Source organism: Sorex araneus, chromosome 5 (assembly GCF_027595985.1).
Source record: "Sorex araneus isolate mSorAra2 chromosome 5, mSorAra2.pri, whole genome shotgun sequence".
Lineage (NCBI taxonomy): Eukaryota > Metazoa > Chordata > Mammalia > Eulipotyphla > Soricidae > Sorex > Sorex araneus.
The window spans coordinates 138662938-138681958 of NC_073306.1; the positions used below are offsets into that span (position 1 = coordinate 138662938).

At 59.3% G+C, this 19021-nt stretch overlaps 2 protein-coding genes across 2 annotated transcripts; both read right to left on the reverse strand.

Moving 5' to 3' along the window:
• Nucleotides 1–2259: 2259 nt before the first annotated feature.
• Nucleotides 2260–4242, reverse strand: ATP5F1E (ATP synthase F1 subunit epsilon). The gene is made up of 3 exons (XM_055137429.1): nt 4106–4242; nt 3453–3578; nt 2260–2421 (listed from the first exon to the last, which is right to left on the reverse strand). Exons 1-2 carry the CDS (start codon nt 4135–4137, stop codon nt 3455–3457), a joined length of 156 nt encoding a protein of 51 aa, XP_054993404.1. The 5' UTR covers nt 4138–4242; the 3' UTR covers nt 2260–2421; nt 3453–3454.
• Nucleotides 4243–5488: 1246 nt separating this feature from the next.
• Nucleotides 5489–12241, reverse strand: PRELID3B (PRELI domain containing 3B). Its single transcript, XM_055137425.1, has 6 exons — nt 12101–12241; nt 9523–9691; nt 8606–8695; nt 7846–7916; nt 7628–7730; nt 5489–6273 (listed from the first exon to the last, which is right to left on the reverse strand). Exons 1-6 carry the CDS (start codon nt 12130–12132, stop codon nt 6154–6156), a joined length of 585 nt encoding a protein of 194 aa, XP_054993400.1. The 5' UTR covers nt 12133–12241; the 3' UTR covers nt 5489–6153.
• Nucleotides 12242–19021: the final 6780 nt, after the last annotated feature.

Sequence of the window (19021 nt, forward strand, 5' to 3'; positions counted from 1 at the left end):
CCTTTACCACCAAACCAACTTGCAGACGTTGCCCCAAGTGTCGGCGTGGAGACAGCTGGCCTGTTACACTGGTTTCCACCTGCCCCGCTGAGACGGCCACACGGGCCCTGGCTCCCAGCGGCCGGCCTGCAGGCACCTGGGCCCTGGCTCTGAAGATCTCTCAGGAGCCCCCGGGCTTCCACGCCAGGCCCCTTTCGTTGCCCCGGGGGCAGGTGGACAGCTGCGGCTGGCACGAGCACCCGGGCCGGGCTCATGGATGCACTTCATATCACTCTCCTGACGTCCCACAAGCATGAACGCGTCTAAGGAACTGCACCTATGTACTCAGTTGGACATTTTTAACCTTCCCTTGCGGCTAGAATGACTTATAAGCTGCGATTACAAAATCAGCTGCACACTGCCTCTAGCTCTTTCTTTTCAAATCCAAAAAGGCAATAAAAAAAATAAATAAAGTTGGGGCTGGAGTGATAGCACAGTGGGTAGGCGTTTGCCTTGCACACGGCCAACCTGGGTTCTATTCCCAGCATCCCATTTGGTCCTCTGAGCACCGCCAGGGGTGATTCCTGAGTGCAGAGCCAGGAGTAACCCCTGTGCATTGCCAGGTGTGACCCAAAAATCTGGTTTATATATTAAAGATTTGTGTTTTTCTCAGTGGTGATCATTAAATGGCCAAGAAATTCCAAGGGAAAATCAAAGTAAAGTGAAATTTACCAGTTACACATGCGGGGTGGGGGGCTGGGGAGGTGGGTGGGTGGGGGGAGGTATATCATGATTCTTGGTGGTGGAATATGGGCACTGGTGAAGGGATGGGTGTTTGAGCATTGTATAACTGAGACTTAAACCTGAAAGCTTTGTAACTTTCCACATGGTGATTCAATAAAAGAATAAAAAAAAAAAATTCCACGGAAAATGGCGAGGTCGCTTCGTTTCAGGCTAAACGAAGGCCCTTCCTTGAAGGCACCCTGCTCAGTGGCCGAGTGTCAGGAAACATTGCACAACCAGCCCGCGTGCTCTGTGGCAAAGAGGTTCAAGCAAAAGCAAACACTCGAGGGCCAAGAAGTCGGCCCCGTCCTGAAGTGGCTCCTCTGAGCACCTGGTCTCGCGCAGGCTGTGGGGACGGAGGCGCGACCCCGAGGAATCTCGCCAGGCTCCGCCCGGCCGCGGCAGGGCCAGGAGTCTCGTCTGGGTGTTACTCGGAGGAGCCCGAGGATTGCTCACTGGGCGGTGGGTGTCTTTTACTTGACTTTAATCCTTTCCGATCACAAGCCCTGTCCCCAGTCTCACCTCTAATCATCCCATCTGCCCCTGAACAAACGCTTCCCTCTGAGTTACTCAGCGGCAAATAACTGCGCCCTTTGCTCTATCTGGGAATGGATCCGCCGACAGACTCTGACTCACTCGCTCCTCGCCCTGGCGTGGAAGATGCTTTCCAGGACCTTCATTTGGGGCCTTGGCGAGCAGGCCGGCCTGCAATGGCTCCGTGGGAGTCCCACAGAGCCCTGGCCAGGCGCGCGGCCTCCCCTGCCCCCAGCCCTCGGCCGGCGGCAGCAGAGGCCCGGCTGGGACTCACTGCGCTTCGGAATTTCTATTTCTCCGTTTCCCCTAAAAGCCAAAACCAAGGCCTGAGCTCTGTGGTGCTGGACATGGCCAAGGGCTCCTAAGTTCCAAAGGAAGGAAAATGCAACACCCGCAGGGGTTCTTGACTCCTGAGTACTTAACGATAAGCCCCCACTCACACCCCAAATCTCGAACCCCGACACACCCAGCACCGCGGTCAGGGACCTTCGACTTGACCCGGGCGACCAACTGGATAAGCCAATCACTCTGTGATTGTCTCGTTCCTCAGAGACATGCGCCAGGATACAGAGAACCCCCCTCAGGCCCCGGGAAGGCGCCCTGCGCCGAGACAGCCCCTTCCCCATCCACAGCTCCCCGACCCTCTTCACCGCACAGGGAAACACAAACGCCATTTACTAGCTCCCCGCCCCACACCAAGCCCTGTCCTGCAGGCCCGAAGCCTGGAGCACAAAAGGCTGATCTCGGGCACCGACGCCAGGCGCCCAACACCCATGCCACGGCGACCCCTGCCACCACTACAGTGAGCCCCATTCTGTCCATTCATGTGACGAAAGGCTTTCTTGAGACCTTTTTAGAAAATGTCGTGTGTCTCCCTTTGGTCGCTCCATGCCCCCCACCCCGCGCCCACATCCAGGGAGGAAGCTGTGCTCGGGCAGGTCCCGTAAAGAAAGCGGCCGACGGTGAGACAGAGAACCATGCTGATTTATTGTCAGCTGTCAATCTGCGAACAAGACAGGCATTTTTCTTTTTTTCTTCCAGGAGGGAGAGGCCTTCCCCTCCGCGGGACACGTGCCCTCACATCTTCACCGTGAAAAACACGGCCTCTCAGGCTCCGGCCAGGGTCTAGGAGGAAAAAGGAAAATGCAACAGCTGCTGGTCCGATGTACTTTTCCTTCCAACTCGCACCCGAGCGCACAGGCCCGGACTCCCTGGCCCCGCGCACCCCCCAGCTTCAGGCCCAGGCCAGCGCCTGCTCGTGCTCTCGTGCTCACGCACCACTCTGGCACTGGTCACCCTCCCCCGCAGGAGAGAGCTGTGGGGCCAAGGAGGGGCTGCTCCCGGCAGAGGCCGGTCCTCTCTCAGTGGGCCCTTTGTGCAGACCAAACAATCCACCGGACGCCAGGCCCATTACTCAGGATGATGAGAGGAGACGCAGCCCCGAGGAAAAGGGCGAAATGCAACACACCGCGTCCACAGACTCGTAATGAAATATTTACTAATTCAAAACGGAATGAAAAGTGCTCCGGGGAGACAGTTCCAATATGTAAAACTCATAACAAGCTGCGAAGGATTAATATTCATCACGATTCCCTGCTACCGTGGGTCTGAAGCCTCTTGAAAGCAAAACAGGACAATTAGATCTAAAAAACTTCCCACTGGTAATTTGCTTATCTATGAAATGACAGCGCCACAGGAAGTGCTTTAGAAACCTCATCACTTTCGGGGTCTGGCCGGAACTTTGCGCACTGCCGACAGGTCGGGAAAGTAAAATGGACCCAATGCTCTGGAAAGCCAAAAAGCTTCCCGATGAGACAGCCGGACCCTCGAGTGTGCGAGCAGCCTCATGCCCTGGCACGCGTGTCGGTGAGAATGTCGGCAGATACGGGGGGCAGAAAACACAGACACGCAAACAAACACGGTCATTTTCCGTGCTCCCGAGTTGTTCTGCAGACCCAGGCCATGTCCCCAGCGCCGACTGTCCTTCGAATGATCCGACTTTGCGCAGACGAAAGGGGTCTGATGAAAGCGAGGCTCTACCCATGCCTGGCTGGGTGACGTGACAGCGAGCCCGTGTGCCAATCACACCTGCCTGCCTGGGCCCGGGCCGGCGCAGGGCACGTCAGCAACCCCCCACCGGCCCACCGGCCACTCACCCTCATTCCTTCTTCACCTTCACGATCTTGACGCTGCTGCCTGAGGTCTTCTCGGCGTTGGCCTTGAACTCGGTCTTCAGCGCGTCCCGCACCGCCTTGGCACAGATCTGGGAGTAGCGGATGTAGCTGGGGAGAGGCGCGAGGGTGAGGGGGGCTGGCTGTGCCCCGACCTCCCCGGGGAACGGGAGGGCGGCTCAGTGGGTAAGGCCCGGCCCGGGAGAGGCCGTGCCCGCGTCCACCCCGCCCGAGGCGGCCGGCGAGCACGCGCAGCGTCCACGCGGGACACGTGGGCGCTGGCCCTCCTCTGGGCTCGGGGCTGGGCAGGGGGGCGGTGACCCCACGTGACCTCCACCCCAGGCACCACTGCGTGACCTCCGCCCCTGCCCACGAGCCCCCCGCGTGACCTCCGACCCCAGGCGCGAGGCCCCCCGCGTGACCTCTGCCCTCGCCCACGAGCCCCCCCGCGTGACCTCCGCCCCCGCCCACCAGGCCGCCCCACGTGATCTCCGACCCCGCCGGCGAGGCTCCCCGCGTGACCTCCGACACCGCCGGCGAGGCCCCCCGCGTGACCTCCGACCCCGCCGGCGAGGCCCCCCGCGTGACCTCCGCCCCCGGCCCCGCCGGCGAGGCCCCCGGCCCCCGCCCCCGCCCACCTGAGGCCAGCCTGCCTCCAGTAGGCCACCATGGTGTCCGAGGGCGCTGTCGGGGGGAGGACGCGGTAATGTCGCCTGCGCGCGGCCCGGCAGCAGGAAGGTCAGGCCGAGGAGCGGAAGGGGCGGGGCTCCGTGCCTGCCAATCCCGCGCTCCCGTCCCGCCCCGCCGGCGCCCGGAGCCAATCCCGGGCCGGGCTGGGGCGGCCGCGCCCGCCGATTGGCTTCGTGGGTCCGCGCTGAGCCCCGCGGGCTTCCGTAGCGGCCGGAGGGGGCGGACCGGGGCCAGCGCGACCCCCGCGGCCCGGAGGGGCGGGCGCTGGGGAGGAAAGTTCAGGCCAGGGCCCCTCCAGACGGGAGTGGACAGGACGAAACCGCACGTGCTCGAGATGCAGCGCCGCTGTGTGAGCAGGGACGCGCCTCCCGCGGCTCGAGTGCGACTTGCAGTTACACAGTGCAACTTTGTATCGAGTGGCAATCTTAGCGAGGCTGTTCAGGGACGTCATTCCCACCGTGAGAACCATCTCTGGTTACAAAGAAACATCAGCTGGAATGAGCTTGCTTCTTAAAAACAGATATTGTTAAGAAACAGTAGAAAAACACCAATTTAAAAAAATAGGCTGGTATTATAATTTCTGGGACTGGGTACCTGTTCACTGGTTCCTGTGACCGGGAACCCTGACCAGTGCATCCCGTGTAACATAAAGGCAAAATACTCGGGGTGCGGGTCAGCGAGGGTCAGACTATTGACGCGAGACCAGCCAACACCTCGCGCGCTGCTTTCCAGATCGCAGCTGCCCTTGGGCTCCCCACACGGTTTCCCAGGAATAGAAGTTGTGCAGAAGTTCCCTTACAGGTTTAGGTCAGTCTCCCCGCCCCCCCCCCCCCCCCCATTCTCTTTCCCTTCTCCACCGCCCCCAACCTCTGCAGTGGCACCGTATTAAAACATCAAGTACCTGGGATTTCTGCTTCAGATCTAGACATCATTTGAGTAACTTCAAATGATGCATGTCTCTTCGTGTTAAAAAATGATGCTTTGTGGGGCCGGAGCGATAGCACAGCGGATAGGACGTTTGCCTTGCACGCGGCCGACCCGGGTTCGATCCCCGGCATCCCATATGGTCCTCCAAGCACCGCCAGGAGTAATTCCCGAGTGCAGAGCCAGGAGTAACCCCTGAGCATCGCTGGGTGTGACCCAAAAAGAAAAAAAGAAAAAGATGCTTTGTGGTCACAATTACTTCAAAAGTAATTATATTCAAATAACCTGACATATCATGCTTTAGCCATTACAGAACCATGATTTTGACACATGGCAGTTTCTAAGTTAGGCGAATCTGAAATGCTGAGAGATGTGAACAGCTGGTTAAGTTCAGAGTGCCACAAAAGTCGGGTAATGACTTTATTTTTTTCAGGTAACATAACCAACCCACGGTACAGCGTATTAAACCATAAAGTACAAATTGAAGGAAGGAAATACCTTTTACTAAGTTACAAAAAATTTGGCAAATCAATACAGGACTCTTTAATACAGTAAGATCTTATTTTTTGCTTGGGTCATGTATTACCACAGTGATAATTTTCATTCCAACAACATCATTTAAGCTCCCAATCAAAACCTGGCTCTCCTTGTGACTGACAGAAGGGCAAGTCTTACACAAATGATGAAATCTAAACATTTTCTCCATTTCAAGCGAACTCCTTCGTGTAAGCTCCCGACACTGGCCGCGGCAGGACACGTGTGTTAAGCGATGGCTCTGCCTGGTTTTGGGCTGATCCACGGCGGGGAGCGTTCCCGGGAGAAACTTCCATTTTCATGGCAACACTTGGAATCCTCAAAATCAAGTGGTAATTTCCACAACACTAATTTTGGACAATCCCTTTTTTATTTAGAAGCCCCACACCTCTTTGTATTGATCAAAAGTCACGTAAATTTTCTTCAGCTTGTTAGAAAATCCTTTTTTAAAGCCAGAATATAGTCATCTCTTAAAAATAGCAAATAAATACACTGCCAGCTTGCTGGGACCCGGGGCACAGGCTGCTGCGGCCGGTTCTCATTTCTCCACAAATGCTGCGGCCGCCATCGGGGTCCTGATGCTTCCTCTTGCCGAGGCCGCCAGTTCTTCAATCTCAGCATTTAACTTATGAATCACCCACTCCACTGCTTCTCGGCCCTTAAAAGATCCAACACATTTCCGTGAGAGCGGGCAGAAGCGAGAGAGAAACGTCACCAGCCTAACGGAACCTCACCCGAGGGGCCCTTCTGTCCCCGCCTTTCCTTCTTTATGCGACTACCGTCATTAGTGTATCCTGGCTCCTGGGTCACACCCGGCGGTGCTCAGGGCTGACTCCTGGCCTGGCTCTGGGGACCAAGCAGGCTGCCGGGGGTTGCAAGGTAAGCATCCCACCTGCCGTCCTATCCCTCGGGGCCCCAGTATTTTTATTTTCAATCAGACCCCAAAACCTTGAGCAACTGGCTTGGCCTAAAAACACATTTTTATTTGTATGCAAAAGGTCTTCTAAAAATCTACGGTGGAACGAGTGGTGCACTTTTGCCGTGATTATTAGAGGGGTCCCCATCTGGGGATTCCCCTGGACCGATGTCTGTGTTTTATTTCAGTGTATTTATTTGGGTGTCACACCCACACACATTCTGAGCATGTTCTCGAGGGAACAGGGGACGCTGGGACTAGACCGGGGCCTCCCGTGCGAGTCCGCCCTCCAGCCCTGAAGCCACATCCTGGTCAGATGCATTATCTGGTCCCAACTCCGGAGCATGCTCCTGCTCCAGTGCTCACGAGTAGTCCTTGCTCCCTGCTGCATGGCCTTTCTGATGGATTCCTGGCCCTGACTGCCCCCCGCCCCCCGTGCCACTCGGCCTGAGGAGAGCACCCCTGACTACTCACTGACCACTCTCCCGCCATCCCTTCTGTCTCCTGCCTTAAGGACCCGCAGCATGACAATGGCTGGTGTCCTCTTGCTCCCCAGAGCTTGCCCTGCTACGGGGGTAGCCCCGATCTAGTTCAGAAGGCGCCTTGGGGGACCTTTCGGAGGACTAGATTAGACACATCCTAAAACGCAGCTCAGTGACATCTATTTCCCTAAACTTGCTTTGTTTTACATCACAAGTTCTCAGTGGAGCAAACATGAGTTGGAAAGGTCTTTTTTTTTTTTTTTCTTTTTCGCTTTTTGGGTCACACCTGTTAATGCACAGGTGTTCCTCCTGGCTCTGCACTCAGGAATTACTCCTGGCAGTGCTCGGGGGACCCTATGGGATGCCGGGAATCGAACCGGGGCCGGCTGCGTGCAAGGCAAACGCCCTCCCCGCTGTGCTATCGCTCCAGCCCCGAGTCGGAAGGGGTCTTAAACTGTCACTCTGTAGGTTTCAGAGCACAGACAGAGAATCCTGTTATTCACTCTTTGTGTGTCACGGTAAACCGAGGCCCAGGAGAGCAACTGAACAGCCCCCGGCTGAGCCCAAGCAGGAGAGCAGGGGTGGGGCAGCCGTGCGGTCTGAGCCCCACTTACTTTGCTGGCATTGGAGGAGATGGTGTTGGCCATCAGGCCCTCGAGGTAGCTGCTGAGGCTGACGCCCTTCACGGTGATGATGGCTTCCTGCGTGAGCACAGTTCTGTAACACACACAGCCCAGCCTTAGCGCCTGGCGCGCCTCTCCCAGAGAGACCTCTGCCAGGAGAGAAGGAAGCGCCCTCCGAGACAGACAGCTCAGCACACTCGGTTACTCACTTCTCTGGGTCCTGAGGGTGTGGTTTGTATATAAGTCTTTCATCTACCGACACCATATTTGTAAATGAAATCTATAGGAGGGAAATAAAAAAGCCACGTCATTTTGGAAACCAAGATTAAAGACACTTCCAAGTTCGACAAACCCCAATCCAGCCACCAACACATAAAAAGAAAAACAACAGGAGCTGGAGCGACAGCACAGCGGGGAGGGCGTTTGCCTTGCACGCGGCCGACCCGGGTTCAATTCCCAGCATCCCATATGGCCTCCTGAGCACCGCCAGGAATAATTCCTGAGTGCATGAGCCAGGAGTAACCCCAGTGCATTGCTAGGTGTGACCTAAAAAAAGAAACAAAAAAAAAAAAAAGAAAAACAACAGATAAAATGACTTTCATACCAGCCGTGTGAACGGATGACACCTCACTGCTCATTGGCCGTTATTAATTTATTGATTTATTTATGCTTTTTTTTGGGTCACACCCAGAGATGTTCAGGGGTTCCTCCTGGCTCTGCACTCAGGAATTACTCCTGGTGGTGCTCGGGGACCGTATGGGATGCTGGGGATCGAATAGCAAACGCCCTCCCCCCTGTACTATTGCTCCACCACCACCATTATTTATTTTCAAATGGCGACCAAACAGCACCAACAATTCCTTCGAGTGCTGTGCCGGGGGAGTGACGGTGGGGGAGGGGGTCCTCCCGTGTGGAGGGTGCACGCGTGTCCCCAGAGCAGAGACAGAAACGAGCACGGCGCTGACTTACATTAGTGGATTTCAGCTCCATCGTCTTCTCCACGGGGTCGACCACAGAATGCTCCTGCACGTATGTTTTGGTTCTCGCCGAGCCAATAATCTGCGTGAAACGTTCAAAATTAGGAATGAGGAAGGCCAGCTTTCGGAACAAGCGCAGCGCTATTTTATTTGAAAGTAAAAACCTGCTAACAAGCTGAACCACAGATCTGAGGAGTGAGACAAAGGCCGGGGAGGGAGGAGGCTGGTTGGGGGGCTGGGCAGGGGCTCAGACACTCAGCACTGCCCAGAGGTGCCCGCAGCCCGGGAGAGACCGGACTGGACTGGGGACCGGCGATGCGGGAACCGGCAACGCTGTCACAGCCTCCCTCAGCCCAGCAAGGGGACAATCAATCGGGCCAGTGTCGCTCGACTCCAACCCCAGGCACGCCTTCGCACAGGGGGACCAACCCACAGATACACCTTAGCAAGGAAAGCCCCGACCATGGGGCTGGAGTGACAGCACGGCGGGGAGGGCGTCTGCCTTGCACACGGCCGGGTTCGATTCCCAGCATCCCATAGGGGTCCCCAGCACCGCCAGGAGTGGCTCCTGAGTCCATGACCCAGGAGGAACCCCTGTGCGTCGCCGGGTGTGACCCAGAAAGCAAAAGGAAAAAAAGAAAAAGAAAAAGCAAAGCCGTGGTGAGGGGAGTGGAGAGCGGGGAGGCCGCCAGTCCCCAACAGAGGCCGCGGGGTCCGAGGACAGGACTTGCTTCCTGTGCCAGAGCCGTCGGGGCTCCCCGAGGCTTGCTCGGGGTCTGTGAGGCCTGGAACATGCTCAACCCACCCGACTCTCCTGACGCAGGTTCAGTATCAGACGGCTGGCACCGCCACCCGGAGGCCACCCTGGACCGGCTCCCGCGACCCCCTGGGGCTGCCCGGGGCACTCACGGACTTGACAATGGCCGGCAGGCCCCACTCAGTGCTCAGCAGCCGCAGGCTGTGCAGCTTCCCCGCCGCGTCCACGTGTCTGCGCAGCACGTCCACGCCCACCACGCTGGGGTTCATGGGGTTGGGGTACTTCTGCATGGCCGCCGTCGAGACCGTCTCCCACGGGTGGCTGCCAAGGGAAGCAACACACTCTGACGAACGAAGCCGGCACGCTGGCCGTGACCGTGGACGCAGTCAGTTCACCCCGAGACAACTGTTGTCCAGAACGCCGGACGCTTGAGGGGCTCCCACCACTTGAGTGAGTCCGGGCTGCGGCCAGCCCCCCACGGGCACGGGGCACAGCCCTTGGGCAGGTTTCCCCCCCAGTCTGTCCTGGTCACCCATGCCCACTCCACAGGTTAAGAGTTCCAAAGAACCACTGTCAGAATCTATTACAAATTATCTCCGAAAGAAACTTAGCACTGTCGTCGCGCTGTTCATCAATTTGCTCGAGCGGGCACCAGTAACGTCTCCATTGTGAGACTTGTTGCTACTGCTTTTGGCATATCGAATACACCCTGGGGAGCTTGCCAGGCTCTGCCATGAGAGTGGGATACTCTCGGTAGCTTGCCGGGCTCTCTGAGAGGGACGAAGGAATCGAACCTGGGTCAGCCACATGCAAGGCAAACACCCTACCCGCTGTGCTATCGCTCGGACAACACAATTTACAGAATGCAATTCATCCATGCCATGAAGTTCTAAAGAAGTTACAGGCGGAGCTGGAGCAATAGTACAGCGGGGAGGGCGTTTGCCTTGCACGCGGCCGACCCGGGTTCAATTCCCAGCATCCCATATGGTCCCCTGAGCACCGCCAGGGGTAATTCCTGAGTATATGAGCCAGGAGTAACCCCTGTGCATTGCCAGGTGTGATCTAAAAAGCAAAAAAAAAAAAAAAAAGAAAAGAAAAAAGGAGTTACAGGCACTGAAAACTCCGAAGCGATTCTACGAAGACCCGGGCTTCCCTGCTTTCAATACTGTAACGTGAAAACGTTTCCTCCCTGTCAGGTGGCAGCAGCCCCACCTGCCCGTCTCGCCACGCTGTCCTCCAAGGGCAGATTCTGACTTCTGTTCCAAAAAGGTCACTCGGGACGAGTGCATGTTTTTGAAGCACGTCAAATCTGTGCTTTTCTAATGTCACCTGCGTATCACCCAGGACTGCAGTGGTCACAGTCTCCCCCGGGCCACAGCTGCGCACGTGTGCGGGCAAGGCTCCGTGTGTGACCGGGAGCCGGCCATGCTCCACACCCACACGAGCTGCTCCTGGGCACGGCGGCCGATTCTGGCTGATGGAGCAAGACGTTCATCTCCCTCAACGCCCAGCAAGCCCGGCCGGGCAGCTGCTCTCACTGACAGAGAACGGCCCAGCCTCCCGCCCCAGGCCCGGCCCGCGACGGCGTCCTTCATGTTTTCGCCTTCCCAATCATATCACATAAATGAACCTCATTCCGCTTTTAATCTCCAGCCTTTCCCGGCAAGCCTCGCTGGTACCTACGCAGGGACGCTCCATAGATCCAAACAGTCCCCCCAAACGGAAGGACGCTGGGCCCGGCGCGCTCCGATTGTTACCACGGCAACTATCTAAAATGAAAATCTGCGGAGCCCTCTGCCCGCCTCCACGCAGCCCGCACTTATCACCAGGCCGCCGCCTCGGAAACATTAATAACAACTGCGGGCTGGAGGCAGGCTGCCTGGGGCCCAGCCCCCACCGCCGGGCCAGGCCCCACACCCTGGTGGGGACTTGGGGGGCACGTGGTCAGGCAGAGAGGGCTTGGCGCTCGGGAGCCGCGGGCCCTGGGGTATCAGGACCCCGGGGGTCAGGTCCAGGGATCAGTCCCAGGGGTCAGGTCCAGGAGCTAGGATCCAGGGGGTTAGGTCAGGGGTCAGGTCCCACGGTTCAGGTCCAGGGGTTAAGACCAGGAGTTAGTCCTAGGGGTCAATCCAGGGGGTTCGGTCCAGGGACCAGGTCTCAGGGGTCAGGACCCAGGATTTTAAGACCCAGGGGTCAGGTCCAGGGGGTTCGGTCCAGGGGTCAGTCCCAGGGGTCGGTTCAGGGGGTCAGGACCCAGGAGTTAGTCCCAGGGGTCAGGTTCAGGGGGTCAGGACCCAGGAGTTAGTCCTAGGGGTCAGGTCCAGGGACTCAAGGGTCAGGACCCCGGGGTTAGGTCCAGGCGTTAGTTCTAGGCGTCAGGACGAGGGCTCAGTCCCAGGAGTTAGTCCGAGGGGTCGGGTCCGGGTGGTTAGTACCCAGGGGGCTGGGTCCAGGGGTCGGACCCGGGCCCCGCGCGACCGTGGCTCCCTGGGCCCTGTCCTCCCCGTCGGACGCGGCCGGGGGACGCCAGGCCCCTCTTAACCAGGTCCCAGGCGCAGAGCGGGGGGCGGCAGGTGGCCGCGGCCGGAAGGGCCCGGGCGGGGGCGGGGGCCGGGGGGGGGGTGGCGGGCGCGCGGCGGGGCCGCCCGGCGGGAAGCGGCTTCCGGGACTCCGGCCCGCCGCGGGCCGGTCCGGCGGAACCAGAACTCGCCGCGGGCCGGCCCGACTCACTCGAAGACATGCTCCGACGTCCAGATCTTCATGGTGCCCGCGGCTGCGCCACGTCCGGCCGGCCCAGGGGACAGCGAGGCGCCCCGCCCCGCGCACGCGCCGTCGAGCCCCGCGCCCGGACGTCCCGACGCGGCCCGCGGCCCCGACTGCGCCGGCGCGGCCGCCGCCCCGCCCCGAGGCCCGGAGCGCCGGGGGCAGCGCCCGGGGCGGCCGGCGGGCGCGGGGCTGCGCAGGCGCGGGCGGGGCGCCGTGGGGCGCGCTGACCTCTGAGCCGGTCGGGCCTGGCCTGGCGTGGACAGGCCGCTGGGCCGACCCGGCCTGCACGACAGCGCCCCGGGTCCTCGTGGGCCGGAGCCGGCGCCGCCTGAGGAAGTGCCTGCACCTCCGGGCAACCCAGGCCGAGGAGTGTCCGCGTTTATCCTTCCGTCCACCTATTCCCCCACCCATCCATACATACACCCACCCGTCCATACATACACCCACCCGTCCATACATACATACACCCACCCATACACCCATACACCCACCCATACATCCATACACCCACCCATCCATACAACACCCACCCATCCATACATACACCCACCTGTCCATACACACATACACCCACTCATACACCCATACACCCACCCATACACCCACCCATACACCCATACACCCACCCATACACCCATACACCCACCCATCCATACATACATCCACCCATACATCCATACACCCACCCATCCATACAACACCCACCCATCCATACATACACCCACCTGTCCATACACACATACACCCACTCATACACCCATACACCCACCCATACACCCATACACCCACCCATACACCCATACACCCACCCATCCATACATACACCCACCCGTCCACCCATACACCCACCTATCCATACATACACCCACCCGTCCACCAATACACCCACCCATCCACCCATCCACCCACCCATCCACCCACCCATACACCCATCCACCCACCCATACACCCATACACCCACCCATCCATACATACACCCACCCATACACCCATACACCCACCCATCCATACACCCACCCATTCATCCATACACCCACCCATCCGTCTTTACACCCACCCATCTATACATACACCCACCCATCCATACATACACCCACCCGTCCACCCATACACCCACCCATACACCCATACACCCACCCATTCATCCATACACCCACCCATCCATACGTACATACACCCACCCATACACCCACCCGTCCATACATACACCCACCCATCCGTCCGTACACCCATCCATCCATCTGTACACCCACCCATTCATTAGTACACCCACCTATCCATCCATACATTTATCCATCCGTCCATACACCCACCCATCCATACATACACCCACCCACTCATCCATCCTTCCATCCAACCATTTACCCATTCATTTATCCAGCTAGCCAGTCACATATCTGCCCATACCCATCCACCCACTCATCCATCCATCCAACCATCCTATCCACCCACCGACCCACCAACCCACCCATCCATCCACCCATCTATTTACCCACCACCCATCCATCCATCCATCCATCCATCCATCCATCCATCCATCCATCCATCCATCCATCCATCCAATTAACCAACTGATCCACGAACCTTAGCCCAGGGCAAGGGGGTTTTAAGCTACCCACCCACGGGCCACCTTGTCTCAGTCATGGAACAGAGCTGACACCTACCAACCAGCCAACACCCAAACAAACTTGAGCGTTTGTCAGCTCAAAGGTGAGGGCCTGGGTTCAGGGACAGGCCAGAAGCTGCAGTCTCAGTGAGTGTAGTGAGGAAGCCTGGGTGCCAGTGAAGCAGTAGAAGCTCCCTGCCCAGCCCCCTCCCCCTCCCTCACCCCGCCATCGGCCCTTCCCTGGCCAGGGCCTGAGGGCTTCGTACGCGTTTCTGCTTGGTTCAGACTGTCGTACTTGTTTGCTTGACGGCCAAACGTGAGCCCTGGAGTGCAGGAATCCTGCCCGGCTCACTCAGCGATGACTCTTGTCCGTAGCAAAGGTCCAGATCATTCATTTAAAATGAAACAATCACCTATGGAATGAGCGAGTGGCTGTTTAACCTGTGACTGACCGGAGCTTCCTAAGGGCGCGGCTCTGCTGGCCTTGCTCGGTCACTCTCGGCCCCACCTAACAATTGTTTGTGGCGTAAGTGAGTGAAAGACCGAGAAGGGAGGAGCAGGCAGCAGGCATGCCATCTGCGCATCGGGACAGACCCCGGCCCCGCTCCCAGCCCGAGACCCTCCCTGCTCTCCCCCTCCCCTTCACGGCCGTGTACCCACCGACACGACAATTGGCCGTTTGAAAGTCTTAACTTGTGGATACTTAGAAGCACCAACTCATTCTTGTTCCTCGCTTATTTGGCTGTTACAAATAAAATGCACAATCGTGTCAGGATGATACTTCTTAAAAAATAGTTGAAGTCTTCTATATAGAAAATGCTGGGGAAATGCATTAATTATTTCGTTCTCTAGGAAGGAAGCAATACAGTCGGGCAGTTGCTAAGAAGAGCTTGTGGTGCGCAGTCCCAAAGCACAGCCCTCGGGTGCCTGAGTGATCCCGGGGCGGCAACGCCTGAGGGGCTGTGGAGAACGCCCTGGCTGGGATGCAGACGCCACTCGAGCACTGCCGGGTTAAAATCATTGGCTCAGGAGCCACCGGCACAGAACAGCCGGTCCTGCTCGTCCTGGGGCTCCTCGAAGCTGTTCGAGACCCAGAATCCGGTTCCGTTGTTCTTGGAGAATGTTACTCCGCCCGCTAGTTCCATGACCAGAGCCGTGAAAATTAAATGGCACTTAACATGCACCCGCCCCTCCCCTAGGATGTCGTCTGATTTTACTTCTGGTGTCAGGAGTGATGGGAATTGGGGGCATGGAAGGACCCAAGTACCTCTGGGGTTTTTCCAAGATGAAGAAAATCTGTCGTCCCATTGTTCATCGATTTGCTCTAGCAGGCACCAGTAACGTCTCCATTGTGAGACTTGTTGTTACTTTCTTTTTTCTTGGCATATCGAATACGCCACGGGTAGCTTGCCAGGCTCTGCCATGCGGGCGGGATACTCTCGGTAGCTTGCCAGGCTCTCTGAGAGGGGCGGAGGAATCGAACCCGGGTCGGCCGCGTGCAAGGCAAATGCCCTACCTGCTGTGCTATCGCTCCAGCCCAATTATCTACATAATATTGAAGCAGACCATTTTGCGTTGGGACACAAGCCTTGACAGACGGCTGGTCTTCTGGGGGGATCGAGGGAGGGCGGGGCAGGGGAGAGGCGGGGGGGGGGGGTGTTTACTTTTTAAGTTATCATTATTTTGTTTTTTTACAGGGGCGAGTGCAAACGCAGCCCACCACTACCACAAAAGTCGAGTTTTCGACATTTTGGGCAACCGCAGGGTCAGCGCTTCGGAGGGCAACGGAGAAGCCCCTGCTGGGAGACCACCTCTGTGCTCACGACGTCTCCCCTTCTCCCCTGTCAGGTGAGTACCAGGACAGAGTCTAGGGGCCGGAGCACCACGTGAGGCTCAGGCATGTCCTTCAGGGGCGGTCACTGGCTCCTAGGACCCTCGGCCCTCAGGGCAAGGCGGCAGGGGTGTGTGGGGAGAGGGTGGGCGGCTCCCCCGAGCACACAGGCCTGGAGTGGACGCCGAGGGGACACGGCCACATACTGGGCCCTTTACTTCCAGACTTGGCCAGGCCTTTGTGTCCTCTGGGTGGGCTTAAGCGCGGGGCCTGCTCCGCCTCTTTCTCTTTTGGGTGGGGGACACACCCGGCAGCTACTCCTGGCTCTGACTCAGGAATCACCCCCTACGAGATGCCGGGGCTCGAACCCCGGTCGGCTGTGTGCGGGGCCAGCGCCCTCCCTGCCATGCTCTGGCTCTGGCTCGGGCTCGGGCCCCGGCACCTGCTCGTCCCGTGTCTCACCTCGGCGGCAGCTTCCCTCCGCGCAGACGCGAGGTGGAACGGAACGTGGCTGCAGCGGCCGGCCGGTGCGTGTCCGGCCCACGGGGACCCGGGGGCTCCTCCCAGGCCTCCCCCGGGGCCCGTGCCCAGCCCCCCCTACCCCCCCCCTCTCTCTCTCTCTCTCTCTCTCTCTCTCGCTGGCTCTGTCCCTGCCTTCCTCCTGGCCCCGTGGCAGAGGTCCTCAGCCTTGTCCCGGCACCTCATCCCCGGCCCTCCCGCCGCGCCGGACACGGGGGGCTCTGTCTGCCCACCTCCCTGGTCGCCCCCAGAGGAGGGGCCTGGTGCCTCAGGGCTGCTGCTGATGCCCCTGCAGAGGGGACAGGGCCCCCGTCACAGAGACGCGGCCGGGCTGGGCCGGGCCTGCACTGTCCGCCTGCAGAAAGCCCGGCCACAGCTCACGGTCCCCCCGCCCGCCTGGCCGCCGGCTCCTCTCTCTCTCGTCCCTCTCAGCTCAGCGGGACCTGCAGTGCTCCCTCTCCGCTGTGGGGGGCCTCGCCACACCCCCGGCTTCGCTCTTTGTGTCCTGTGCCCACATACGCACGCTCTGCCCTGCTCCACCGGAGACGGGGCCAGCCCGACTGCCTCTCCCAGCCCGGCTGGGGCTGCACCCCTGCACCCGAGGGCACCGCTGCCTCCCTGCCCCGGGAGCCCACCCCTCGGGGCTCTGCAAGGCCAAAGTCCAAGTCAGGCGCTGGCCGGGCAGTGAGGGCTGTCCCGGGTCGCGGTGGGAGGGGCGGCTCGTGGCCCCCCTCGCCTGGCACTCTCACCCTGACAGCATCGCTTTGGGGTTCAGCGAGGGATTCGGGGGTGGGGACACTCGATTCAGGCCGCAGTGTCCTCTGTGCTGGGGCCGGGGCCCCGCTGGGTTCCGTTTCTCGGTGTTTGCGGCTTCCTTGTGAAGTGGTTGCCCGGAGAGGGCAGGGCGGTCCGCACACATGGGTCAGTCAGAACCGAACCAACACCCTGGGCTCGGGCTCGCCTGCTGAGGCCAGCCGCTTTGGTCAGTCTCCGGCCGGACGGGCGTGGCTGGAAGTGGAGGGTTGGAACTCCCGGGAGAGGCGCCCTGGGTCAGGCTGAGGTGGGCATCCTCAGGCCGGGACTGTCCGAAGGTGCCGTCAGGGGCTCTGAAGCTCCCAGCAGCGGGCGGGCGGGCGGGCGGGGACGGTGAGGGAGGGTGTCCAGAGAAAACACAGGTCAGGACGCAGAGGTCCAAGGACGCAGGGGGAGCTGCAGGATGGAGTTCTGAGCTGTTTCCGCAGAGACGCGCCCGCTCTGCTGTGCAAGGCGTGAGCTGGTGGCTGTTTCCTGCTGGTGGGGCAGCCCTGGCCCAGCCTGGCGCCTACCTGAAGGTGTGTGTATCTGTGTATCCAGCAACCCCCCCACCCAGCCTGCTTTGTATCACTGACCAGGAAAGCTGCCGCTGCTTTTAAGTGGACACTAATTACACACTAAAAACGGGGGCCAGGTGCTGGAGTGATAGCACAGCGGGTAGGGCGTTTGCCTTGCATGCGGCCGACCCGGGTTCTAATCCCAGCATCCCATATGGTCCCCTGAGCAACGCCAGGAGTAATTCCTGAGTGCAGAGCCAGGAGTAACCCCTGTGCATTGCCAGGTGTGACCCAAAAAGCAAAAAAAAAAAAAAAATCGGGGGCCAGCAGAAACCGGAGATGTGGGCCTGCGGAGAAAGAAGGGCCGGGAGGGGAGCGGAGAGCCGGGCGCAGACACCTTGGAAGTCCAAAGTCCAAAGTCCTCATCTTCCCTCTCCTCTCTCCTTTGCGGGAGGCTGAGTGTTCAGGGTGCCAGAAGCGCCTTATGGCTGACGCCCAGACTTCTGGCCCCCGGAAGGAGAAACAGGAACAGGAAAGGCCCCCCCAGCTGTGGGGAGGGGCCTGGGCGCAGGAGCCGCCTCTTCCTAATTTCAGGAATCTCGTGTAACTTGTCACTTGACAAGTATCTGGAATCAAATTCAAGTTCATTCCCATCACTGCTGGAAGATCGGGCTAATTGGCCTGACTTCCCCACCCCGGGACCCCGCCCCGCCCCTCCTCAGGCTGCTTGGCCCTTGGCCAGGTTACCCCTGAGTTCCCGTCCTGAGAATGAATCTCTTCTCCTGGGAAGACTCTGGCTCTGCCTGTAGTTGCCCACCTAAGTCAGTCTGTTGCATTAGCAGCCGGCTCAGACGCGTCCGCCTTGCAGGTGGCTTCACTCATTCGGGGAGAGAGGCTGGGAGGTGACGGGACTCCCACAAGGCCCGATCCCTGGCCGGAAGTCGGGGTCTCTCGTGGCTGCACCTGGGACGAGCATGGCCCTCCACCTTGGCGCTGGCTTCTTGACTGGCAGATGCGGGGGGGGGCGGGGAGATGGGGAGGGGGCACCCAGTAGGAGGTGGCCGGGGCCCCAGGGCAGACTGGGGTGCCTCTCAATGATGTGGGTGGGCCCCACGGGGGGGGGCTCACGTGAAGCGGGGAGGAGAGAGACGGTCACTTTCTCCCCATCCGCCTCTGCCTCCCGGGACCCAGGGTCACCGGGTTCTTGTCTCACCCCACAGGAAGGAGTTTCAGGAGTGGACAAGCAGTGAAGTAAATAGATTTTATTTGGAGGGTTTTTGAAGGTGTGGAGGGGGCTGGAGGGGGGGGAGAGAGACAGACAGACAGTCAGAGACAGACAGAGAGAGTAACATGCTCAAGAGAGAACGCGGGCTTCTCGAAGGGTGGAGAGAGCCCTACACACCCCAGCATTAGACATTAGACGTGGGAGCACGAAAGTCCACGTATCAAGAGAGGAGATGCGGGTGACACATGTGCTCAGGCGACACGTATGCTCGGGCACCGCCTGTGCTCGGCCACGTGGGCACACACAGCACGTGGGCTGGGCAGCAGTGCGCGCCCTTCCTCTGTTCACCATGGCCCGTATCGAGTATCCTCCCGGCTGTTCTGGTCTGGACTGT